This window comes from Acomys minous (assembly GCF_964271855.1).
Source record: "Acomys minous genome assembly, chromosome: 2".
Lineage (NCBI taxonomy): Eukaryota > Metazoa > Chordata > Mammalia > Rodentia > Muridae > Acomys > Acomys minous.
Window position 1 is genome coordinate 78,239,379 of NC_140484.1, and position 23,458 is coordinate 78,262,836.

Consider the following 23,458-nt stretch of genomic DNA (forward strand, 5'->3'; position numbering starts at 1 on the left):
GCTCTGTTGGCTAAAGGTTCCTGTCCAATACCACACTACTCATTAATGGAGAAGCTTCATGTCAACTCCAGATGCCTAGGCAAGCCAGCATGTAAACCCTTGAGCAGACATGGTCAGCTGACCACATTCCAAGACCAACCATGACAGAAATGGAGTGGAATGATTATTCTTTCTGTCTAAATGTTTCTCAACTTCCCGAAGGCTATCCCACTATTTCACACTCAGCACAGCAGAGAACACCTTTTGAACATAAGCAAGCATCCAAAAGAAGGCAGGGCTGAGGCTATTATGGCCCACTAATAACTTGTAAGTTTGTTAGCAGCGAGAGTAGGATGGTTTGCATCTAAGAACCAGGAATTTACAGACTCCAGCTGAGTCTTCTCAGGAAGAGAGTTAAGGCAGGTCTGGGAGCCACCAGTCCACTGACCCAGCAGCCATGGAGGAAAGGAGCATGTGTCATGGCTCTGCTGTCTTGTATGGTGATGAGTCACTCTATAAGTGGCAGGAACTAACATTTGATGCAGGGTGAGACCTTCACAGATCCTTCCCTTGGCTTGACCATGGGCCCTACAAACTTCCTGTCCACCCCAAGCTTGACCTGCTCTATCTCTACCCGTTTTCTTTTTCCATCTGCCTTCAGGCCTCCTCATTGTCATCTCAGAGGCAAGCTTACCTTCCTTCTCAGTCTCACTGACTCTGCACCCACCACAGACTGTCCCTAGATGCTCCTTCAGTTGGTCAGTGACACTATTGTCTACTAGTTGCCCCAGAGAACACCTTGGGGACTTCTTCAGGTTGCTTCTTGTCCCTCACCTTGTGTGTTACATCAGGTGTAAATCTGTAATTCACCTTTAAATGTTCTCCTGTCTGCTCTCTTCTTCCCATTCTCATTGCTCCTGGCATGATCTGGTCCTTTCTCATCTTTTTTTTTTTAAAAAAATATTTATTTATTATTATGTATACAGTGCTCTGTCTGCATGTACACCTGCAGGCAGAAGAGGGCATCAGATCACATTATAGATGGTTGTGAGCCGCCATGTGGTTCCTGGGAATTGAACTCAGGACCTCTGGAGGAACAGTCAGTGCACTTAACCTCTGAGCCATCTCTCTAGCCCCCTTTCTCATCTTTCTAATTTCTCCTGGACTTTTCAAATCTCCTTTGGGGAAGTAGGGTTTTTGTTTGTTTGTTTGTTTTTGTTTTTTGAGACAGGGTTTTTCTGTGTAGCCCTAGCATTTTGTTGCGGCAGCCATGACAGTTAAACACAGGAATTGTACATGTATTAAACTTGAGCCCTAGGCATACCTTTTGGGAGTAGTTGAGGGCTTTTTCTATTTCAGATACAATGGCAGTGATGTCATCACTCTCGTAGATACCTGAAAACAAGGCACATCTTGATCATTAGAGGAATGGGCAAGTGTCAATATCTCTATGCATGAAGGCCGTATGGAAGAGACAAGTCCGAGGGGCAAGTGGGACCGCAGTGGGCTGAACTGACCAGCCCCAACCCTATGTCATACAGTGATATGTTGTCACCAAGAGTGTAACTGGCCACAGGACAGTGTCCTGGCACTCACTGGAAGGACAAGTTTGGCATAAAGGTTCTTGCCATTCTATAGAATGGAAGACCTACATGGTAACTATTTACAGCGCCTTTGTAGCCACCACTTGCTACTTTGTGAGTTCTTCTTTCTTCCACCCTTTTCTACCCGCTTTCTCCTTCTCTTCCAACCCCCTAACACTACATAGGAGAGAAAAAAGGACAGAGAGGAAAGGGGGTGACAATACTGTTAGACTACTTCCTGCTTATTAGGGGCATCAAGCTTGTTGGGACAAGTTTGATATTTGCTGTCAGGATGGGTAATTTCTTCTCATTTCTTCTTTGCACATGACTACTTAACAAATTGCAACAAATGCAGCCCTAGCATTTATATACTCTCTGAACAGCCCCCAGAATTCCAAACATTACACACTCACAAAAACTATCTGCAGCTGGCATAATCACATCCTTGCTAGAGCACAAGGCAAGTCACAGTCACCTGCTGTGAAGCAGCCCCATATCCCATCCCGGGATTAAAATGAAAATATATTCCTATAATGTTTCTGTGTTTTTTTAAAAAGAGACCAAAAATCTCAGTACATTGGCTATTATCTGCAGTGAACATATCAATGTCATTTGAGTGGGAATCTGGTGTTTGGCTAGGACACTGGCCACTGATGCTGTCCTGCCTGGGTTCCAGGTCTGTCCTTTAGGCTGTGCCTCTGCTACTCCTGTGCTGAACAGGGCAGATAGTCCCCTACTTCACAGTCACGGTGTTACAGTGAGGCTCAAGTTGTAGCATATGTAAAATGCTTAAGTTGTATCTGGGGTCTCCTAGCAGTTCTGTGTTTGCTGTCATTAGTGATCATTGCCAGGGACATCAGCACATCCAACAAAATCATAGCAAGGAAGATCTGAAAAGCTCCTACCCCCACTGATGTGGTGACCGCAGGCATGCCCCTGCCTCTGGAAGTCACTTCATCTGTATGTCACAGAGGTTGGAAGAAGCTATGTGTCCCAGGTCAATCCCTCCTAGGTTACTGTGATGATTTTTGTATATGCATACCATCTAAGCCATCACTTATTTCATATGTTTTTATATTTTATTTACTTTTTTTTTGAGACAGGATTTCTCTGTGTAGCCCTGGCTGTCCTGAAACTCACTCTGTGGAACAGGCTAGCCTCAAACCTGTCTCTACCTCCCAAGTGCTGGGATTAAAGGTGTGTCCCACCACCACCTAGTACTTTGTGTGTGTGTGTGTGTATGTTTGTGTGTGTGTGTGTGTGTGTGTGTGTGTGTGTGTGTGTGTGTGTGTTTGAGACAGGGTTTCTCCATGTAGCCTTGTCTGTCCTAGACTCACTTTGTAGATCAGGCTGGCCTTGGACTCATAGCAAACTGCTGGCCTCTGTCTCCCTGAGTGCTGTGATTAAAGGTGTGCATCACCACTGCCTGGCTACTTCTTGTGTTTTTAAAAGAATACGTTTAAAAAGAAAAATGTTGTTACAGTTAATTAGGTAAACATTTTCTAAAATGTTAAAATAAGCATGTGATTATTTTAACAATTATGTACACACAGAGTGGGAGCAAGAGTGAAAGTGTATGTGTATGTATGTGTGTGTGTAATATACACACATATTAGTGATACACATATATCACAAGGTTTTATGCATGCTAGGTGAGCATTCTATCACTGAGGTCACCCTTAGTTTCGATTTCTGCAGTACTTTCAAGGTTTTACCTGTTAGAAACTGCAGTAAGAAATACCAACATAAACTTGACCATTTTACTTTCCGGAGACTGGGTATTGAACCTGGGCATACGAAGGACTAATCCCACCACTGAGGTGCGCCCTCTGCTTATAGTCACTTTAGCTGTATAGTTCAGCAGCGCCAAGTACATACATGCTATCATAAACCCATCACCACGGGCCACTTCCAGAACATTACTTTAACATCTTTTTATTCATTTTTATTTTTGAGGGCTCAGGATGGAACCCAGGGCCTATGAATGCTAAATATCCCAGTTTTAATTTACATTATTTATATGTATGTACACACACACACACACACACACACACACACACACACACACACACACACACACACACACGTTCATGCCATACTATATGTGTCAGAGAACTATTTGTGGGATTTGGTTCTCATCTTCTTCCACCATGTATAATCCAGGGGTTGAACTTCGACTTAGTAGCAAGCCCCTTTACCCATTGAACCGTGTCTCTGGCCTTCTAAATTTAATTTTTAAAAGTATTTTATTATTTTACATGTATATGTGTTTTGCTTGTATGTATGTCTGTGCACCACATTAGTGACAGATGCCCTGAAAGGCCAGAAGAAAGTACTGGATCCCCGGGATCTGGAATTCCAGATGGTTGTGACTCATCATGTGGGTGCTGGGAACTGAACCTGGACCCTCTGGAAGAGCAATCCGTGCTTTTAACATCTGAGTCATTTCTCCAGCACTTCTAATTTAGTAAATATGACTTTTACATGCTGCTTGTTGGGACTATTTTAAGGTCAGAAGGGAACCATGCCAGTGCTGAGACACTGTCTGGAAAGAAAGAGGCAAAGGATCAGAAAACGGCAGCGTACCTGTTTCTCCAAACCAGAGGAAGCGACCACGGGCAGCCTGGGTGATCTTTTTGTAGGCAGCAGCAGTGTCAGCACGGCTGGCATAGCAGACAGGGGGCATGGTGTCCATCTGTGGTTCGCCCACGTAGAAGAGGCAGACACTCAGCTGGAGGTCGCAACCAGCACAGGCCTCTGTCACATAGGCACTGAGTATGTGCTATGGGGAAAAGAAGAAGAGAAGACAGGAAGTCCACACCTGAGGGCCCGGGGCCTGCACTTCCAACAGCTCAGCAAATCATCTTTCTTTTTTCTTTTATGTTTTGTTTTTCCTAGGCCTGGCTCTCCTGAAACTTACTCTGTAGACCAGGCTGGCCTCCAGCTTAGAGATCCTCCTGCCGCTGCCTCTTGAGTGCTGGGATTAAAGGTGTATACCAGCACTACCCAGTTGATCATCTTTCTTTAAAAAATTTTTTCTTTTGAGGGGTCTGGAGGGATGGCTCAGTGGTTAAAAGCAGTGGATGCTCTTCTAGAGGACTAGGGTTTAATTCCCAGCACCCACATGGCAGCTCACACCTGGCTGTAAATGTAGTTCCAGTGGATCTGACACCTCATAGATGTACATGTGAGCAAAACACATGTACATAAAAATAAATAAATCTTTAAAAAGAAATAAAAACCATTAAAAAATAAATTTTTGATTGTGTGTGTCAGGTTGTGTGTGTGTGTGTGTGTGTGTGTGTGTGTGTGTGTGTGTGTGTGTGTGTGTTGGGGGGAGGTGGGTATATGCACTGGAGTACAGGTTACCACAGAGGCCAGAAGAGGGTATTAGATCTTCTGGAGCCGGAGTTGCAGACAGTGTGTGAGCCTGACATGGGTGCTAGGAATTGCACTTGGGTCTTTTACAAAAATAGTACAGATGCTTTTAACCACTAAGCCATCTCTCTAGCCTCTGATCATCTTTCTTGATGGCCTACTGTGTGTTTGGTCCAGTGCTGTGTACACAGACAGAAAGACATGAGCATGAGACATAAATTCTTCCCATGCTTTAACAGGGAATGGCAGGGATTTGGGCCTGAAAGCCTAGTTATGCCTTCTGTGGTCTGTAAGCAGGGGCTTGGACATCCTGGGAGGCCCCTCCTAAGGCCTGCTGAGTCAGGAGCTGTGTTGTGACAGTATCCCTAGGTACTTGTGTCTGAGAAGTAGGCGGCAGAATGCTTGCCTAGCAAAAGTAAGGTCCTGAAGTCCATACTCAACACTGCAGAAAATAAAAGACAAGAATGGATATGGTGGCTCATGCCTTTAACCCCATCACTTGGGAGGCGGAGGCAGGTGGACTTCTGTAAACTTGAGGCCAGCCTGGTCGACATAAGCAAGTTCCAGGTCAGCCATGACTGCACAGTAAGACCCTATCTCAACAAGGAAGAAACAATAGAAATCTGGGATGGCAGCTACTCACCACGTCTTGGTCAGGGACACCCCCTGTGAAGAGATAGATGCCCTGAGACTCATATTTGACTTTGTCCTTTAAGTCCACTTCTATAGCCTTCCGCAGGGCACTGAGGACATTTCTGCTTCCTTGACACTGCAGGCCCAGGGCCCACCTGAGGAGGCAGGGACATAAGGCTGAGGGGAGCCACTTAGCAGGCTCTGAGCTCCAAAGAACAGTGAGAAGAAAGTTGTTTTCTGATGTCTGCCCTTGGCGGCAGAGGGCTACATGAAGGCAATGAAGGGGGTGGCAGCTGTAAGGCACAGCGGCAGAGAAAAGCCCTGCCTCCGTCACCTACCGCCAGGCACTCTGTAAGTTGTCATGGCTCACAGGAACCATCTCGGGCTTCCAGCTCTCAATTGTGCTTCCAAACCTTCGAGGAAACAAAGTGGATTGTTTTGAGGACGTATGTTCATTCTGTGTCCCCCTTCTTGGGCTTCACAGGCCTTAAGGTACACAAAATTCTGACAATAACCCCCAAAATGTTGGGATGTTGCTGAACTGGGGTGGTCACAAGATTCTCTTGTTTGTCCTGACACACTGAAGGAAGCAGGACTCTGAAGCAGAGACAGAGTGAGGGCTAGCCTTGGCCACTGCCCTCCTGATAATCTGAATTCTCCCATCTCTGCAGGAACTTCTTTGTCCCTGCTGGGAGCAATTCATTGTTTCTTTAAGACTCTTGGAGCTCACGCCCCTCCCAGCACACTTGCCCTCTCAGGCTGAACTATGGTCCTATTCTATAAATAGACATGATCTCGTTTTCTTTACAAGATAGAATTTAAGATTTCCAAGAGGACCAAGAAAAGACTTGATACTCTATGAGCATATACAGGGGGAGGAAGTCCCCCTGAGTCACAGTCATAGGGGAGGGGAGTAAGGGGAAAATGGGAGGGAGGGAGGAATGGGAGGATACAAGGGATGGGATAACCATTGAGATGTAATATGAATAAATTAATAAAATTAAAAAAAAAGATTTCCAAGAGGAGCGTTTACTCCTTTATGGATGACAAGATACACTTCTTTGGGTTAAGATGGATGGCTCTTCCTGAACCCAGGCCTCCTCTGTGCCGGACTCTTCTGAGAATCCCATAAAAGTCTTTAGTGGACACTTCCCCTCTTTCCCATCACCCGAGCCCTCCATTCTTAAGAGCTTCAGGAAGCTACTCAATTTCCCAGTGGCTTCTCTCTCTTCCTTTAAGATGATGGACAAGCTCCCTGGAAAAGCCTGGACCACGGCTGCCCCAGCTGCCCTTCCTGCTTCAACCCATCAACCCTGGATGCTTCTGTCAGGGAAGGCTCTCTTGCTTTCTTCCTGCCACTTGTGGTGGTATGTCCCTAGGAGTCAGTTCACAACCCTTTTATGGCACTTGGGCTAGAAATCCAATAATATACAAAGAAGCAAAATGTTTTATGTTTCATTGCCTCTCCTAAAATTTTAACTCTTGGTTCTCTATTTTTCACTAAAAATGCATTAGGTACATATATTTATAGAAATGGAGTTATTCCACATGTATGCTTTATAAGCTGTGGTGCAGGCAGGGTGATGAGCATGTGATGAGTGTGCTAGCAAGCGCTCTACCACATCTTCCTTTGCCTTCCCAGCACCACTCTCTGCTGTGTTCATCCTATGCTCTGGCTTCCCTTCCTGTCTTCCTTTGCCAAATGCTGGCACTTCCTCCATGCTCTGTCTTTCCTCCTCCCTACAGGGCAAAGACTGTTTCAACAACATAGCTAGCTGGGCATCAGTGGCTCCAAACCCATGCCTCTCTTCTAGGACTCCTTCCTGAAGTCCCTGCCAGGACATCTTTTGAGACTGCTAACCTTCTGAGATCCCCAAACGCATGAGACACTCAAATTTGCCATGTTTAAAACTATCCCTCCCACCGGGCATGGTGGCACATGCCTTTAATCCCAGCACTCAGGAGGCAGAGGCAGGTGGATCGCTGTGAGTTTGAGGCCAGCCTGGTCTGCAAAGCAAGTCCAGGACAGCCAAGGCTACACAGAGAAACCCTGTCCCCAAAAACTAACCAACCAACAAACAAAAAACCTATCTGTCCCAACTGATTTTCTTGCCTTTGCCTCCTGAGTACTGAGACTGCTGGTGTGTTGCTATGTCTGGCTGAAACCATCTCTGCTGTAGCTGGGCCACTGGCTCACCGCCCTTCCTGCATTCCCTGCAGCCAAACTGCTACTCACTCTGCAGCTTACAGCTCCCCAGAGCTCTCTCTTGCTTCACTCCCTTCCACTCTCTATTAGCCCAAGTGCCACATGAGGACGACAGCAAAAGTCTACAGGTCTCTTTCCCTTTGATGCTATATCTCTTCAGTTATCATTTGCACTGCTCCCTCAACATTTGAAGATGCAAAGTTGATCATGTTATCACCTTAGAAACTCCTGAGCATGGACCTACATAGATTCTCCATCATCTGGCTAAGCCTCTTGCCTGTATATTTGCATGGGACTGCTCCATAGCCCCCCACAGTTCCATCACGCCTCTGCTCACGATGCTCCTTCTCCCTGGGGTGCCCTTCCCTACTGCACACCATCCCTATATGCAGGTCAACCCCACCTGTCCATCAAGACCCAGCTGAAGAGTCCCTTCCTCCAGGAAGGTTAATAAACCTTCTAGACCCAGCTAAAACGGGCTAAGCCTGCCTTCCACCCTTCACGGTCTAAGGAACCTTCCTCCTATTCATCAGGAAACACCCAGCAGTGCTTATTTCTTAGCATGCCTTCCATGTTAGGCTATAATTTCCTTGAGGACAGGTCCTGTGTGCATTCGCTTCTGGACCCCAGTGCCAGGACACTGCCTTGCACATAGCAGGTTTTTAATGAAACCCTGTTGAGTTGATAGGTAGAAAAATAGATGAAAACATTGTATAAAAGATTTCTCCAGCTGGGTGTGGTGCTGTAATCCAAGCACTTGGGGATACAGAGGCAGGCAGGTCTCTGTGAGTTCAAGGCCTGCCTAGTCTACAAAGCGAGTCCAGGACAGCCAAGGCTACACAGAGAAACCTTTTTCTTGAAAAACCAAACCTAAACCAAATCAAAACAAAACAAAGTTTCTTCAAGGAAGGGAGGAGGGAGGGGGGGAGGTAGGGACAAGAGACATCAATAGGGGAGTATATACATACGTGACAATGTCATAACAAAACCCATCATTTTTGTGTAACTAGTAGGTGCTAATAAAAAAGGGAAATGTTGCCCTAAGCATTTTTCATTAGAATTTATTAAGGAAAGATTAGGCCTGACCTATTATTTAGATTAAAATTAAAAATTAATTTAGAATTGGAGTACCAAGCACTTGCAATGCTTGCTAGAACCAGGCTAAGGTTAAAGCCAGGGCATGGCAGAGTCCCTCCCTTCTCTCTGCTGTTGTTTACTAGCTTGAAAGCCAAATGGGGCAATGAACTGAGTTACCTTACCCTGGCTGATCACGGCGTGTGTTCTGGGGCCACTTACCACCTTTGCCCCAATGGGAGACAGACCTGCAGCCACTCAATTATTCAAGAGCCAAAACGGGATCACCAGAACCAGATAAACTGATGCGAGTCTTAGGACGCTGGACCCTCCTAACATTATTGGTTGTGGTAGCCTCAGCCCCGTGGTGGCATCCACACACAGCCTCTCCCGGGAGCCCCAGGGGGACTCTGGGACTCACGCGATGATGTTGAATTGGTCTTTGTTGGACATCTGCTCCTCCAGCAGCAGTCGCAGGGAGTGCTGGATATGAATAATGTACGTGGAATTAGTCACCGAGACGTCCAGCAGTATAACCACCCTACGGGGAAACACAAGCTTCAAGAGGCAACCCGAATCTCTCAGATGTCTGTTCCATTCCATTTTACTATTTAAAGATTTTTCCAGGGTGATCTTGCACGCCAAGCTCATACATGGCCAAGAACCTCTGTGGTTTGAGACTTGACAGGAGCAGGTTTGTAACAGAAGTGTAAGGGTATTGTGGGACCTTCTGTCTTTCTTCTGTAGTGGGGGGGGGGCATTTAAGTACTGAGGACCGCATGTGCTGACTTTCAACTCACAAAACCTCTCTTCCTTTTGTGTGTCATGACGGAGTATTTACAGAAAGATTCCTTATAGTCAATTATAATGCATCAAGTAAGGCATATTGGGATATCTTTCTCCCACCCCTATGTAGCATCTACCATTTCTTTTGGCAACAGCATCCTCATTTCTCCTTGGGAGACAGCACTCTATCAGTTCACATGAGGTGTCTGTCTGTTTGTTTGTTTGTTTGTTTGTTTGTTTGTTTGTTTTTTGAGACAGGATTTCTCTATGTAGCCCAGGCTGTCCTGGAACTTGCTCTGCAGACCAGTCTGGCCTCAAACTCAGAGCTCTACCTGCCTCTGTCTCCCAAGTGCTAGGATTAAAGCACTGGCTGGCTCATGTGAATTTTGTGGACCTGGCATCCACCACGAATCAGGAGCAGGCATTTGATCTTGCACATTCAGAACTTCACAGCTCCCTGGCCAGCCTGACGGCCCCCAAATGCTCAAGCCCTGGAAATGCAAAGCTGGAGGAAGTGGTTCCATGGCTACATTGCCACCTGCAGGAAAAACTGGATTTGAAAACAGAACCCACTGAGAGGGAGGGAGGGATTCTTGACAAGACTGAACCTCAGGACCCAGCTACACAACTAACAAGCCTGGTCATCAGACTTCTCTGTTTATTCTGAGCTTCAGCTATCCCCTTTTCTGTGTGACAGAGTCTTAATCATGTAACTCAGGCTAGCCTCAGATTTTTAACTCCCTTGCCTCAACCTTCCAGGAGCTGGGATCACAGGAGGTGTGCACCCCCCGGCCCATCTCTCTGTTGCTTCTAACGGAAAGAACCTCGAGCTACGAGGATGAGAGCTGATGTGGGCGATGATGGCTCTGAGGCTGACCATGGAGAATGATGAGCAAGGAACAAGAGTGCACTTTGCAGGATCAGTACCTCCTCTCACGGACAATGCCCCAGATTCTTCTGCTGGCTAGGGAGAGCCACTGGAGCCGACTCTCATACATCTCCACAGCTTTCCCGAGCTGCTTCTGTAAAAGCAGGGGACACTGTGAGTGAGTGTGCCCAGGATGGCAATTAAAGCCTGGGGCTGTGAGGAGGAGAAGCACTCCAGACAGCTCCTGGAAATGGTGCATGCAGGCCGTAGACACATTTTGTTAAGTCAGGTGCAAGTCCATCATGCTAGCACATCACAAGACTAGGAAGAGAAGAGCCTAAGTATTTCCTTCACATGTGGGACAAGGCATATATCACCCTAAGAGAGCAGAGACTCTTGTTTGTGACATTGTTTCCTGTCTATGGAGGACCCATAGAAGGAATGCATAGGGAATTCAGTCAATGACGTATTGTCTATATAGTCCAGAGCACCATCCTGCAACCCATACTCTAATGGATTGGATGTATCACCCACCTGGTAGTCATAGAGGAAGGGTAGGTCCACATGGATATTCTTCATCGTTCCATCATGCCATTCAAACTGTACCATTGCTTTCTGCATTCAGGCATGGGTAGAATAGAGAACATAAAAGCAGTAGTATGAATGGGAAGTATTACACTTAAGTTGGGCACTGGGATCTTCAGCCCACATATATGAGGAAATGGGTCCTCAGCACATCTGGAGTCAGATTTCCTTACCTATCCACTTGACCTTGTCTGAAGCCTTTGGGAACAGGGTCCCCTGAATGAGCCATGCCTGACAGCAAGCCAAATGATACCTTCTTGGGGGTGGGGGTGGGGATAGGGTAACTCCTCTGAACATCAAAGCAATTAAAGCATGGTTGGAGGGTTGTGGAATACAGAGAAGAACCAGAGATATTAAAACATGCTAAAGCAAAGAAAAATAAGCAGGGTGCTGCAGCATACATCCCTAATTCCAGCAGTTAGGAAGGCAGAGGCAGGTGGATCGCTATGAGTTTAAGGCCAGCCTGGTCTACAAAGTGAGCCCAGGAAAGCCAAGGCTACACAGAGAAACCCTGTTTCAAAAAACCAACCAACCAAGCAACCAACCAACCAACCAACCAAACAAACAAAAACCCAAAAACAAAACAAAACAAAAAAACCCCAAAAACCAAAATATAATGGCAGCAAGGTGTGGTGACACATGCCTTAATCCTAGCACTCAGGAGGCAGAGGCAGGCAGACAAAGCAATCTCCAGGTTAGCGGGGCTACACAGTTAAGACCCTGTCTTAAGCAAACAATACACACATACACACACACACACACACACACACACACACACACACACACACACAGGCTATGGTTTCTTACATTTGAGAATCTAGAGAGGCCTTATAGATACTCAATACCTACTTGTTATCCTATTTGATCATGCTCCATTAAGTCATTCATCAACATTTCCATCCATCCACCCACCTATCCACCCACCCATCCATCCATCCATCCATCCATCCATCCATCCATCCATGCATTCATACATCCATCCATCCACCCATCCATCCATCCATCCATCCATCCATCCATCCATCCATCCATCCACTCACCTATCCATCCATCCATCCACCCACCTACCCATCCATCCATCCATCCATCCATCCATCCACCCATCCATCCATCTATCCATCCATCCATCTATCCAGCCATCCACCTACCAATCTATCTACCCATTTTATCTATTCATTCTGCTATCCATCCATCTATCCATTCATCCAACCACCCATCTACATTTCAATTTATTCAATATTTCTATTTGCCAATTTGCCCACCCATTTATCCACCCGCCCATCTAGCCTTTTATCTATTCATCCACCTAGCCATCCACTTTTCTATGAGTATTCACCAACATTTCCATCCACCCAAATACATATCATTCTCCTCCTCCGGTCCAATTTTCCTTTCATTTGCTCATCACTCAGGCATCCAGGGAATGTTCATTGACTGTCTCGAGGACATAGATTCAGACAAGAGAGTCGTTTAAAGGTTCATATGTTGTAGGACTCCATCTGCAGGAATGTGTTATAGTAGCCACTGTACAAGTGTGTACAAGGCAGTAGAAGGCAACAAGAAAACAGGTCTGTTCTGTTTGGGTGGGGTGGAGGACAACACTCATGGAGCAGATGGCCGTGGTGTCAAGGACAACCTCTGGTACCTCCCTCAGGAACCCCACTCACCTCTTTTGAGTCTCTCCCTGGATCTGGAGCTCACCAGGTAGGACAGATTGGTTTGCCAGGGAGCCCCAGGGAGACTCATGTCTCCACCCCATGCTGGGATTAAAAGCATGCATGTACTACCATCTCTGGCATTTTCACATGGGGCTGAAGATCAAACTCAGGTCTTCTGTGCTTGCAAAGCAAACACTATATAGACTGAGCTATTTTTCCAGCTCCCATTTTCAGATCTTTGAAAACCTGCAGTTATGGCAGACTCGTTGATTTGCTTATTTATACCTTGGTGCTGGGTACTGAGCCAAGGGCCTCATGCATGTTGAACATATTCTACCCTGAGATGCATCTGCTGTCTCATTACACTACATTGTATAAGCATTCTAGAGCCCTGTAGGGAAAGCCTGAATCCCACCCAGGCCCTAAGCCACCCAGGCCCTAAGCCATGCTTGTCTGGCTATGCTTGGTGGCTTCCGTTGTCTGAATATAACACACGATAGGAAGCAGTATAAAGGAGCTCTCCTGTAGAGGACTGGATGGAAGCTTGACTTTGAGTTACCTCATGGACAGTGGCTGATACTGTTTTCTGGAGAATAGGCACAAATTCTTCCACAGGATTGAAAGCACTGGGTGCCAGAATCTGATAAAGGTTTAACTTCTTGGCTGAAACAAACAAAACAAAACAAAACCCCAAAACAAAAAAGTTAGTTTTGAGGCTTTGCCTAAGAAGCCTCAAAGGGCCAAAGCCTGGTCAGCTGCCTGGGTCCTGGCCTCTCTGGGATTTAATACCTTTTAGACCATAGACCTTCAGCCATTCTGCAGAAGTCTTGTCCAAGTCTGGGAACTTGATTGTGAGAGGAGCTTCATGTTTTGGGGGTTTAGGCAAGAGACTTGTGAACGGCCCTTTGGCAATCTTTGTAGAGATCTATATCCAATTTGAAAAACTCCTGTTACACAATCACATTTTAGAACTGGAAGGTTCTTCCCCATCTCTGCCCCCCCTCATGCCCCCTCCCCCCCCCCCCCCCCCCCGTGTGGAGCTTCTTAAAATATTAGCAAGTGGGTTGAAGGCAATTCTGGTGTCATTCACATCCTCCTCACTCCAATCTCTGAGGATTTTCTGAATTTGAATTTTCAGGGGACAGGAAGAAGTCTCCAGAAACCTGAGCCTCTTCCATTTGTCCACACCCTGACTCACCATGCAGTCAGGATCCAAGATGACAAGTCATCTAGCATGGGCTTAGATCACAAGGCTTCTGGAAACTCTAGTGACCGGTACACCAAGTCACTGAGGGAGCCTTGGCCTACCCCGCCTCCTGTTATACGGTTTTAAAGTGAAAAACTGAGGCCCTGTGAGGTTAATTCATACAGTGTGTCAGCAACAGAAAGGCAGTCCCAGCCATCAACAATGGAGTACCACCTACTTCCTTGATCATGCAGGCCAGCTCTTCAGATGGGCTGCTGTAGCACAGGGCTTGCACCTGGCTGAGGAGCCGTCTAGCCTTTTGGGTTTCTGCCAGGAGCTCATCCACATCCTTGCTGGTATAGAGCTGGGAGTGATGGAAGCAATGAGCTATCTAGAAGTCATCGGGATGTCAGTAGTTGCCAAGGTAGGAAAAGGCAAGCAGCCAAGTCAATTCTCGAGGCTGAGTGGCTGTCTATTTAAAACTGGGATAGTAATAAACCAAGGTCTGTATACCATGTGGGGCCTACCAATTTATTTCATCCCATGTGTACAGTATTGACCTGCAGGATTCTAAGCAACTGGAAGGTTTTTTTTTTTTTTAAACTTTAAAAAGGAACATTTTAAGCCAGGTTTGGTGCATACTGTTAATTCCAGCACTTGAGAGGCAGAGGCAGGCAGGGTGAGTCTGAGGCCACCCTGGTCTAACAAAGAGAGTTCTAGGACAGCCAAGGCTGTTGTTACACAGAGAGACCCTGTTCTCAAAACAAAAACAAAAACAAAAAGCAACCAAACAAAAACCAATAAGTAAATAAATAAACCTATTTCCAAAACTCTAACAACAACAACAACAACACCCCCCAAAAATACATTGTCAGCAACAAAATCAAATATCGAATTACCATGAGACCGAGAAGCTCTCCCTTAGCTCTGTACTAGGTAACTGGACACAGGGACTTGTGTCCTGTACTCTTTTCTCAGCAGCAACGTTCACAGTAGCCAAAAAGCACAAAACTCAACGTCCATCAATAGATGAATGGATAAACAAAATGACATCTAGACAGCGGAATGTCACCCATCCGCAAAAGTGAGGTATTGCAGTGGCTGCGATGTGCCATGCTAAGTGAGAGAGGCATGTGCTTCTATTGAGGGGAAATGCTCACAGCACGTAAATCCACAGAGGCAGAAAGGAGACTGATGGCTGCCAGAGAGTGGGGTCAGGTGAAGTGATACTAGGGAGTGCTCATGCATGCAGGCTTCCTGTTTTTGTTTTAACTACATCTACATTTATTCTCTCCCTCCCCCACCCTCTCTCTCTCTCCTCTCTCTCTCTCTCCTCTCCCTCTCTCTCTCCCCCTCCCCCCTCTCTCTCCTCTCTCTCTCTCTCTGTCATGTATGATAGCTCATGTGTGAAGGTCATAGGAAAACTGTGGGAGTTAGTTAGTTCTTTCCTTCCGCTATGTAGAAGTGCTGGGAGACGGAATTCAGGTCATCAGGCTTGGTGGCAAGTGCCTTGTTAATTATCTTCCCTGCCTTTCTCTTTCTCCCCCCACCCCCCATGACCCAGGTCTCATGTAGCCTGCGCTGTCCTCAAGCACCCAATATAGCCAAGGGTAACCTTGAATTCCTGATCTTCTTGCCTTCACCTATTGAGTCCTGGGATTATAGGTGCCAGTTTTCTTCTTCTTTCTTCTTCTTCTTCTTCTTCTTCTTCTTCTTCTTCTTCTTCTTCTTCTTCTTCTTCTTCTTCTTCTCCTTCTTCTTCTTCCTTCTCTCTCCCCTCTCCCCCCCCACTCCCTCCCCTCTCCTTCCTCTCGTCTTTCTTTCTTGGGATAGGGTCTTTCTATATAGGCCTAGCTGTCCTGGAGCAGGCTGGCCTTGAACTCACAAAGATCTTCCTGTCTTTGCTTCTAGTGAGTGCTGGGATTAAAGGTACATACATGCTGGCCAAGATAAAATTTTTCCTCAATCACCTGTTTTCATCCATTTCTTTTTTTCTAGCCCTTATAATCTGTTCTGTGACATCTATAGTCAAAGTTGGGACAGTGAAGTAGCAAAATGGGCCGTTGCCTGTCCTCGATTTCTCAGTGTGAAAAGCTAGACTTTGTAACACCTAAAGGAGGCTGGAAGATCTGGGAGGCAACTTGTGGAGGCAAACACTCCTTCACACGGGGCCCTGGACGGCTGTTGGCAGGTGTGGCTGCTAATTGATGGCTACATTCCTTTTGTTTTGTTTTGTTTTGAGACAAGGTCTCCCTATGTAGTTGGCCTAGAACTTGAGATATTCCTGACTCTCTACAACTTCAACAGCATGACTGGCAAGAACCTCCATGCCCCACCAGACTGAATCCTCCATCGGGCAGATGGAGCTGCCGTGCATTAACTCACTTCCTCTAAAACACAGTGTAGGTGGCACTTATCTGTTAACAGGGACAAGGATACCAATAAATGGACTGTCATGGACTGGAGCATGTCTTCTGCCCTTCTGTGGCTCTCCCAGTAGTGGGGACTTATTTGGGGGAGAAATTTGGAGTCAATGTTTCCATGTGGATCTCTGGTGGGAGTTGAAACAAGGGGCGGGGCTGTGTTCATATTCATCAAAAGCGATGGAGGAGTCTGCTGAAACTGGCTTCAGACTGTCTCTAGATTCACAAGTTACCCACAGAGCTTATGGCTCCAGCTGATCCCTGTTCTCCCTATATTTACAAAGTTGCTGGGCATGGAGGGCAAGCGTGATGAAGTGGGGAAAGCAAGCACACGGCAAGGCTTACCTCGGATTCTGGGCTGTAGCAGTGGTAGTAACCTCCAAGTGCATCTGCGAGGTTCTTCAGAACAGCCTGGGGGATGGTGGCAGAGTCAGCCCCGGCAAGGCCACACCGATATAGTCTAACAACCCTTCCCTTGGCTGAGCCTTCAGCCCCTTCCACCTTTCCTGGTTACCAGTGGGAGAAGCATGTGCAGGAGGTGTGTTCTAGTCCATGGCTTGTGGGCCCAAGTTCAGATACTCACAGAGGGCACACAGTCGTCACATTTGTAGGTGGTGACATGAATGAACAGGTCACGTCCCAGGCTGGACTGCTGGATGTAGTCAGACAAGAATTCAGAAGGTTGATCTGGGCTGTGGAGCAGAAGAGGAGGCGTGGCTACTCCTACTGAAACTATCCTGTGAGCATCCCAGATCAAAATGGTAGTTTCCAAGGAGCATCCCAGTTGCATGTGTGCTTATATATGTGTGCGTGTGTTCATGTGTGTGAGTGTACATTCATGTATGTGTGCATGTAGAGGCCGGCAGTCCATGTCATATTCCGTCACCACTCTCTGCATTGTTGTCTGAGATAGGATCTCTCACTATTGGTTAGTCTTGCTGACCAGTAGCACCAGGTACTCCTGTCTCTGCCTCCCCGGCGCTAAGATTACAGGCATGCAATGGCTTTTTTCCATGGGGGCTGGGGATCTGAACTTAGGTCATCATACTTGTGAGCACTTTACTGAGTTACCTTCCTATGCCCTTTACTTACTCTTAACTGATCACCTGTGTCACGTGGGTGACAAACAGGCTGGGTTTTTCAGCAGCCCTAGCCAGCCTTGGCTGCTCTGCCCAAGTGTGGGTAGTGGCCTATGAACATAGTTATTCTCTCAAGTGTGTGAAACATCATGCTTGGTGATGTGTTTTTCCTCAGACACTGCTTAGGGGTCAACAAACTCCTTCTTTAGTCTATTATGTTCTCAGTAAGAAAGGAGACCTACCAGCTTCTCAGGATGATCACCAGAGAATCCAATTCCTTGTAAGCAAAGACTTTCTTCAAGGCTTGTAGTAGATTGCTGCTTCCCTTAGGCTGTAGTTTCTTTACCCAGAGCTTGAGTTCCTGGAGGCTGGAAGAAGACACAGCAACCTAACTATAGTCATGTGCATCTTAATGATCTGGTTCTCCAAGGTTTCCTTGGACTTGGCAATGGCCTTTGAGGCCTCATGCTTGGACAGGATGCTCAAACTATAGACTAGGACATGTTCTAAGAAATGTCTGTGGGTGAGTCTGCCATTGTGTGACATCACTCAGTGTTCTTATATAAACCTAAATGTATAGCCTACCACATACCTGGGCAGTATGGGGTATATATGTGGGGCAGCCTATTGCTTCATGTTGTGATGCATGGAATGAAAGGAGAATGAAGCAAGCATGAGGTACAATAAAGGAATACGGGAGATGAGGTGAATACAAGATGAAGCATAGCACCATGCACTGTTTTACAGTAAGCCTTTTTATAAATAGAAAGGGTGCTCTCTAAAACCTTAATCAAACACACAGGCTAGGGGCTGGGGATGTAGCTGAGTCAGGAGAGGTTTAGCCTAGCATGCATGAGCCCCTGGGTACCATTGCTAGGACCAGAGGGATAACCCAACTAAGAAGACAGCTATTTACTGTCATTATCAAGCATTACACACTGTGCCAGAACCGTGTTGTGTGGCTTCTATGTGGCTGTCTGGAAGCACAGCAGCTCTGACAAGGTAGGCAATGTTCTTATTTTTATTTTAGGCATCGATCCAATCTATCATCTATCTCCTCTCTCCTCTCTTTTCTCCTCCTCCTCCTTTCTCACCCCACTCCTTCTCTACCTGGTTGGCCTAGAACTCTCTATGTAGACCAGGCTGGCCTCCACCTCACAGAAATCTTCCAGCATCTCAAATGCTGGGATTAAAAGCACCACATAGGCCCTTTGTCCTCCTTTGCTCTCCATTTCTATTTGAGACAGGGGTCCAGCTGAGTTGACCAGGCTGGAAACTCTAGTTCAGGGTGACTTTAAACTTATGATCCTTCTGCCTCAGCATCTTGATTAGCTAGAGTTATAGGCATGCACCATCAGGCCCAGCCATCTTGCTTCTGCCTAAACCAGATGGAACATGGATGCACGTGTGTAGCCCATCTGTGGAGACAGCTATAAAATGTTACTACTGGGGGGTAAGAGGAGAAGTGTGATTATAACAGAGATTCATTCACTGCTATTTATCCATTCAGACTGTTTGGGTTATTTAAAACATGCATATATTATTTTCATAGTAATAAAGCTATCATTTCTAATTTGCTCATAAAAATGGTGTTTGGGGTTGGGGATGTAGCTCAGTGGTAAAACACTTGGCCAGCATGTTCAAGGTCCTAGTTTTCATCCCCAGATTATCAAAAATACAAATAGCAAATAGATAAAATAAAAATAAGAGGCAAGCAAAGCTGTCTTGTGGTGGTCTTATCCTTTATTTTGTAAGAGCTGGTGAGGGTGGGCATCTTTCCAACTGTTCCCTGACTAAGTTTCTGCTGTTGTAAGTCATTGCTATGTGCTCCCCTATCTGCTGTGGTTTTGGGGTTTGTGTCTTAAACATTCATTAAAGTGTTAGGGACACAGGTCAATGGGTATCATTTGCCTGGCATGTACAAAGTCATAAACCAGGCATACCTGTGACCCCAGCACACGGGGGTAGAAGCAGGAAGATCAGAAGTTTAAGGCCATCCTCAGCTGCATAGCAAACTTGAGGATAGCTTGGGCTACCCGAGGCCCTAATTCAAATACACGTGTGTGTGCAACACACACACACACACACACACACACACACACACACACACACACACACACTTTCTGTTGAACCAGAACAAGTGAATATCCTGGTGGGACCTGGCAGCCACTCACGTGGAGGTGCTGACTTCCACAGGGCTGGGCCAGAGGGCTTTGGTGGTGGCACCGAAGGACAGGACATACAGCTTTTCCTTGAGGCTCAGCTGCTCATCAGCAAGACTCTGTGAACAAAAGGACACAAATGGCTCTATGGAACCTGGCTACAACCTCTGGTACAGGCTGCCCGCATGGGTGGGGAGTTTAGCTGTACTAAACAGGCACAAGTGCTGAATGAGGATGGCTGTCCCATGAGGAGCCACTCAAAGCTCTGTTCAGCCTTCAGGACATAGAAGCTGTTGCTAACATGGCCTAGTGCTTATGCCAGGTTATGAGCATTTCCATGGAGAGGCTAGTGCTTATGCCAGGCTATAAGCATTTCCATGGAGAGGCATCCTTTCACATCTCCTCACATGTTTGTCTGTGCCAGATGTAGCTCCAGGGAGCTTTGCATAAACTCCTCTTGTTTGACAGCTGTATGGGGTGGTCATATTGTCCTCCCTTTGCTTTACAGAGGAGGTCCCAGGGGCCCATAGCCTGGAAAGGGTAGAAGAAACTAGGATGTGATGCCACTTTTCTCTTTTGGAAATGCCAAGGAAACCAGAGTAGCTTTACCATCTGGAAAAGGCCAGGAGCCTAGTGCTGAGCTGTACTACGCTGCAGTCAGCCCCACAGACTACAGTCCATATTCTGTCTTGAGGGAATCTGTGCTTTTGCAGGGGTGGGGGTGTCTAGCTGGGAGGTTCTGCTGTGAGAACAATACTAGAAGTTCACACTGTAAGTGAAAATGAGTCTGTGGTGAGGTTTTACAGAATCTGACACATCTCTTCCCCTAAAGGTGCTAATTGAGTGAGAACTGTTCTTTGTGAATGGTCCTGTTTTGCATTTGCTATAAACAAAGCAAGTTTGTATTGCAGGCCCGGGATGGTGGAGAAGAGGAGGCTGGGCGTACATGTCATGCTAGAGACTTACTGTGAGGTCATTTTGGAATTCCTCTTTCTGAGGGCCACTGCTGCTCTGGGATTCATCGATGAGGAGGCCCACTCTTGTGCCCTTGATGAGGCCAAATGCCTAAAATCAAAGAGGAAATGTGCAAAGACATAGCCCTGCCCTGCAAGGATGGAAGGGATGGCAGAGATGTGACTAGCGCTCTCATTGCCACAGAAAGAGACAGGCATGAGGCCTATTCTACAAGAGAAAAACAAGCCTTCACATCCTGCCAGTCTGGGCTCCTGGCACTGTCTTCCCTGGATGGTGGCTCCTCCTGAAGCTACTGACCAGCATCATACAATAACCCACACTGTTACAGAGAGGTCATAGGAAAGCGTGCGTTGGTGGAAGTGATGCCTGATGTCTCATGGCACCAGGTAATGCCTTTCTATCCCTCTTTCTGCTTTGTTTTCTCAGTGAAAGGCAGGTATGTGACACTCAGGAATGGCCATGGTACTTCTATGAGTTTGTAGTTAAGTATCTAACAGTGATTACTACCCCCACGCCAATACTGTCAGATTCCACATGTGTGCTTATCCCACAGTGAGAGCATCGGTGGGAACTACAGCTCTTACTCACATGAACTCATAATCCCTATAGGGGTAGAGGGACTTAGTAGAGGCCTCATTCCCTGTTAAGGTCACTGTTCTGACAAGAATGAAGATCTGACATTTTCTCTCATTCCTCCAACATCCCTTTCCTGAGCTTCCTTAGCGAGTATTTTTTTTCCTCCCTCCACTTTTACTAATAAACAACAAACAACAACTTCCTGGGGTTGGCGTGCTTACCGCACAAGTGTGAGGATCTACTTGGGTTTGTAGCCCCAGCTCCCACATAAAGGCTGAGCAAGAAGCCCGTGTCTTGTAGCCCTGCAGGCTGGTAGGTCAGAGGCAGGAGGGTCCTGGGGCCCACTGGATAGTTGGTGTAGCCTGAATGGTGAGCTCCAGGCCTAGTGACAGACCTTGTCTCAGAAACTAAGATGGAAAGTGGTAGAGTAAGATTCCTGATGTCAGCCACTTGGACTCCTTGCATGCTTGCTTGGGTACATACATGTCTGTACATACACATGCACATGAGTACATACTATACACATGATCCTGAAGAAAGGAACCACTGGGAGGGGCAGGGTTGTACAGGAATTTTAATCTACCAACATGGCTGCTTTGGGAAGGGGTCACATCCAGAGACCTTCCAGGTCTGTGTGATCCTGTTGGAATGACACACCTCTAATCCCTCTGGATGTAATGCAGACATGCCCTTAGTACACACCTTTAATCCCAAACAATAAAGGTAAAGTTAGTTTGTAGAAGGAAGCACCCATGTTTGAAGGTGGGGTACAGTAGAGAAAAAGGAGGCAGTTTTACTGGGAGAGTTTTATGAAGACAAGTTGAAGAGAGAGCAAGTTAGACACAGGTGAGGACAGAAGGAGCCAGAAGATTAGAACAGATTGCTAGAGTTAGTTTGGGGCCAAGCAGAGCAATTCAGTCAGAAGCTGAGAGAAGCCAGTTTCAACCAGTCAACTTAGAGAGAAGTTTGAGCCAGATAGCTGAGTTGTACCAGCCAGCCAGAGTTCAGAGAGAACTAGAAAGGGACCAGCTATTCAGCAGTGAGTCTCCAAAATGACAATTAGATCTGGAAATAAAAGGTAATAAAGGTCACGGGAGTATGAGTCTCAGCAAATGACAGACATATGAATAAAAATGTTATAGTGTCGGGAGGCAGAGGCAAGCAGGTCTCTGTGAGTTCGAGGCCAGCCTGGTCTACAAAGCGAGTCCAGGACAGCCAGGACTACAAGAGAAACTCTGTCTTGAAAAACCAAAAAGGGGGGGGGGGGAAAGGTCACAGTGAGACCTGCCATTTTGTGGAACGGCTATATGATAAAAACAAAATCTTCCTATGTGGGATCTACCAAGATGCTACCTGTTTCTGGAACAGGCTTCTGCTTTAAGCTAACCTTGTGACTCAAGTTACTGTATCTTCTCTGGCCAAATAGACTCTTTTATCCCTGCCAGTGGCCCTTCTCCTAGCTCAATAGTCCTGTGTACACCTGTGTAATCTCCATTACCACACAGCAGGCTAGATTAGTGCCTGTGTTACAACAGGCATAAGTTCTCCTTTCTGTACTGTTTTCTCTGCTTCCAATTAGAGCTAGCTACATGTCCTTACCTCCCATGCCTCTGTGACTCAAGTTCAGTTCTCACCTTTCTCTTCATATGAAGCTGCACCCCTGAAGGAGATTAGTGACCTCCACCTTTACGGAACTCAAGGTCAAACCTACATTCTCAACTTCCTTGAAATCCGAGTAGCCAATGGCGGTTTGGCAGCAGTGACAAAGCCTGTCAGCATATGGCATTTAGTTCCTTGTTAGGCAGACTCTCTTCTTTGTTTCATATGGTAACTAGTGTAGTGTCCCAGGAACGTGCTACCTGACCAGCTCTAAGGGCCCATTAGAGGTGCAGACTCTCACCCAGTCATGGTCGATTTTATAAGCCCAGTATTTGAGAGGCTGAGGCAAGAAGATTTGTGTGAGTTCAAGGCCAGCATAGGCTTCAGAGTCAGACTCTGTCTTCCTCAAAAGGACCTCTTGGGTCCTGCTCTAGAGGCTGCCTGTAAATTTGTCCCCCCAAAGGCTCATGTGTTTAAGCTTGGTTCCCAGGTGACAGATCCATTCACCACAAGTGCAGGGCCCTAATCTACAATAGATCTGTAACTTCAGGTTATTATTGGGAGGTGGCAGAAAGTTTTGAAGAGGAGACCCACTTAAAGGGACATGGCTACCAGGAATTCCTTTTGAGTTTATATTTCTGTCCTGTGCCCATCATCTCTCCTTTGTCTTCTTTCCCCCCTTCCTCCTCTTCTTTTCCCTCCCCTCAG

At 46.5% G+C, this 23,458-nt stretch overlaps 1 protein-coding gene across 3 annotated transcripts in view; it reads right to left on the reverse strand.

The window, feature by feature from the left end:
* The window catches only part of VWA3A (von Willebrand factor A domain containing 3A), a 67,133-nt gene that overhangs the window by 16,149 nt on the left and 27,526 nt on the right, over positions 1-23,458 (reverse strand). For all 3 annotated transcript variants that reach the window (XM_084773195.1, XM_084773196.1, XM_084773197.1), the window contains exons 7-21: positions 20,567-20,665; positions 19,613-19,719; positions 17,681-17,806; positions 16,943-17,051; positions 16,705-16,770; positions 14,175-14,300; positions 13,540-13,675; positions 13,310-13,413; positions 11,042-11,122; positions 10,567-10,661; positions 9,275-9,394; positions 5,912-5,986; positions 5,584-5,728; positions 4,149-4,344; positions 1,304-1,374 (exon numbers count right to left, since the gene is read on the reverse strand). In XM_084773195.1, the coding sequence (XP_084629321.1) occupies positions 1,304-1,374; positions 4,149-4,344; positions 5,584-5,728; positions 5,912-5,986; positions 9,275-9,394; positions 10,567-10,661; positions 11,042-11,122; positions 13,310-13,413; positions 13,540-13,675; positions 14,175-14,300; positions 16,705-16,770; positions 16,943-17,051; positions 17,681-17,806; positions 19,613-19,719; positions 20,567-20,665 (1,656 nt within the window). The remainder of the gene's footprint in view (positions 1-1,303; positions 1,375-4,148; positions 4,345-5,583; positions 5,729-5,911; positions 5,987-9,274; positions 9,395-10,566; positions 10,662-11,041; positions 11,123-13,309; positions 13,414-13,539; positions 13,676-14,174; positions 14,301-16,704; positions 16,771-16,942; positions 17,052-17,680; positions 17,807-19,612; positions 19,720-20,566; positions 20,666-23,458) is intronic.